Source organism: Frankliniella occidentalis, unplaced genomic scaffold (assembly GCF_000697945.3).
Source record: "Frankliniella occidentalis isolate FOCC.00 unplaced genomic scaffold, Focc_3.1 Scaffold52, whole genome shotgun sequence".
Classification (NCBI taxonomy): domain Eukaryota; kingdom Metazoa; phylum Arthropoda; class Insecta; order Thysanoptera; family Thripidae; genus Frankliniella; species Frankliniella occidentalis.
In genome coordinates, this window is record NW_026267182.1 from 357,573 (window position 1) to 359,707 (window position 2,135).

The 2,135-nt window shown below is 48.7% G+C and overlaps 1 protein-coding gene across 1 annotated transcript in view; it reads left to right on the forward strand.

The window, feature by feature from the left end:
• Positions 1-1,154, forward strand: part of LOC113205262 (cholecystokinin receptor-like) — a 198,744-nt gene extending 197,590 nt beyond the window's left edge. Inside the window, exons 9-10 of the mRNA XM_052267445.1 lie at positions 861-1,096; positions 1,145-1,154. Of these exons, the coding sequence (XP_052123405.1) occupies positions 861-1,096; positions 1,145-1,154 (246 nt within the window). The remainder of the gene's footprint in view (positions 1-860; positions 1,097-1,144) is intronic.
• Positions 1,155-2,135: the final 981 nt, after the last annotated feature.

A 2,135-nucleotide genomic window follows, 5' to 3' on the forward strand; every position in this document is an offset into this window, starting at 1 on the left:
CTCCCCAACGTTAGCCCCGCCACACTTGCCTTGACCTTGGCCCTTGAAACAGCCAGAGAGAACGCTTTTTCCTCGTCTCTCAAGTTCGACGCCCAGGGACTACCCCACCCCCAAAAGCCAAACCCTTACAGAGAAAGAAACGATTTTAATTCGTTTTCTTTGGCTGGGTCTAGATGGGGCCATTATTTGAGTATTCCTTTTATTGGTGGATTAGATATACACATTGAAGAAAGAACTTATCCACCACACACTAAAAGCTTATAAACATTTTTGTTCATAGCTTTGAGTTCTGTGTACAAATTTGTGCAAACTGACGTATTAAAAATGCGTAAGCAGCGCAGAGCACGTACACAGTACTCAGTAAGCTATGAATAAAAATGCAGAAGCTTTTAGTTTGCAGTTCTTTTTGTGAATGCTTGTTCACTGATGGTATAATTAGTTCGCAGAACCGGCCCCAATTACGCGAGTAATAATAAAATTGCAACGTCATCTGAACTTTAGTGCTTTTATTAGGGTTGCGGGTTGGCACTGCCTCTCAGAGGGACCACGTCAATTCATTTGTCGTTACGAAAACTGCATTTTCTGCGGATGCGCGGTTAATAGTCAGTCAAGCTCCCATAGCGCCTGATAGGTGGGCAACATTTTGCCTGCAGTGCATGCGTGTACTGCGGGCTGGCCTACCCGGAGTCTCGCAGGCGCTGAACTCCCGTACATTGCCGTATGGAACTGACAGAAACGGAAGTAGAGTCCTGATTTTAAATTAATGTACCGGTGATTAAAGTACCCGCAGGCGTAAAAGAAATAATTAATTTATGAATGAACTATTACTAACGCCGATTTCTTTTCTTGTCTGCGCCCAGGTCATCCGCATGCTGTTCGTGGTGGTGGCCGAGTTCTTCGTGTGCTGGGCGCCTCTGCACGTGCTCAACACGTGGTACCTGTTCAACCCGGAGGAGGTGTACGCGTGGGTGGGCTCGACTGGCGTGTCCCTCGTGCAGCTCATGGCCTACGTATCGTCGTGCTGCAACCCCATCACGTACTGCTTCATGAACCGCAAGTTCCGGCAGGCCTTCCTCGGCGTCTTCAACTGCCGCGGGTAAGTAATGTGGTGTTGCTTTTTCACTGATTTCATGTTGTTTTTTAGGGGATATTAGCCTTTTGATGACTTACAAAATCACCTGTAAATTGTCGAATGCCATGATAAATTTACCACGTACCAATTTTGATCGTCATTCGATTTCCCAAGTCTATGCGAATTCGCATACGAACAGTTAACTGTTAATAGAATCTAGTAAATTTACATGTAAGAATCGCAAGTATGCAGCATTTAGTCAGGGATTCTTTCTCCGAGAAGACTATAAATATTTTCCACAGTGGGATAGGGGGTTTGCACTTGTATTTTAACCCTAGCGTGGTCTGTTGTGTCGACACACACGTGTGTTTACCCATAGTGGTTGCGAAGTCGCTACGGGCGGTTTACGGGTTATTTGCGTATCCCGATATCACGCCAATGAAGCTCTCCGATCACCTTCACGCGTGTGAAATGCTACCCTGCAACCTGCATGGAGCTCACATGGCCCCCAGCTTTCGCCAGCCCATAGCTTCTCGCGCGGTCCGGCTGCGCTCCAGCGCCCCCGCTGTTGAATAAAGTTGGACGGCCGCGCATACCGGACGGAAAGGCCTGCCACCGCGCAGCTTGAAAATCCAACCGCACTGCTAATAAGTCAACTCCGCGAACTCGAACCTCCCGAAAGGGCGTAGATGAGAAAGAGAGAGAGCAGTGGAGGGGGGAGGGTTAGGGAGAGAAAATTAGAGAGGGAGAGAGAACGAGGTAGTGAAAGAACGGAAAGGGGCGGAGGAGGACCACGCTCAAAGTAACAAGGCGGTTGCTCGTAGGGCCTCCGTCGCCATCCCCTAAGATTCCCCCGACCAGACCGCCCCCTCTCCGGTCCCCTTTTACCCACCTCCGCCCAGTCTGGTGATTGCTCTGAATTAGTTATGAAGTCATGAGCACTCGTTTTGCAGGCCGCACAGGCTAGCTCTGCTGCGGTATTATTTTATTAATAAAAGTTTTTAACCTTTTTTTAAATCCTATTTTTTTGTCGGGGAAACAGACCGGGGGGAGGGGGGGGGGG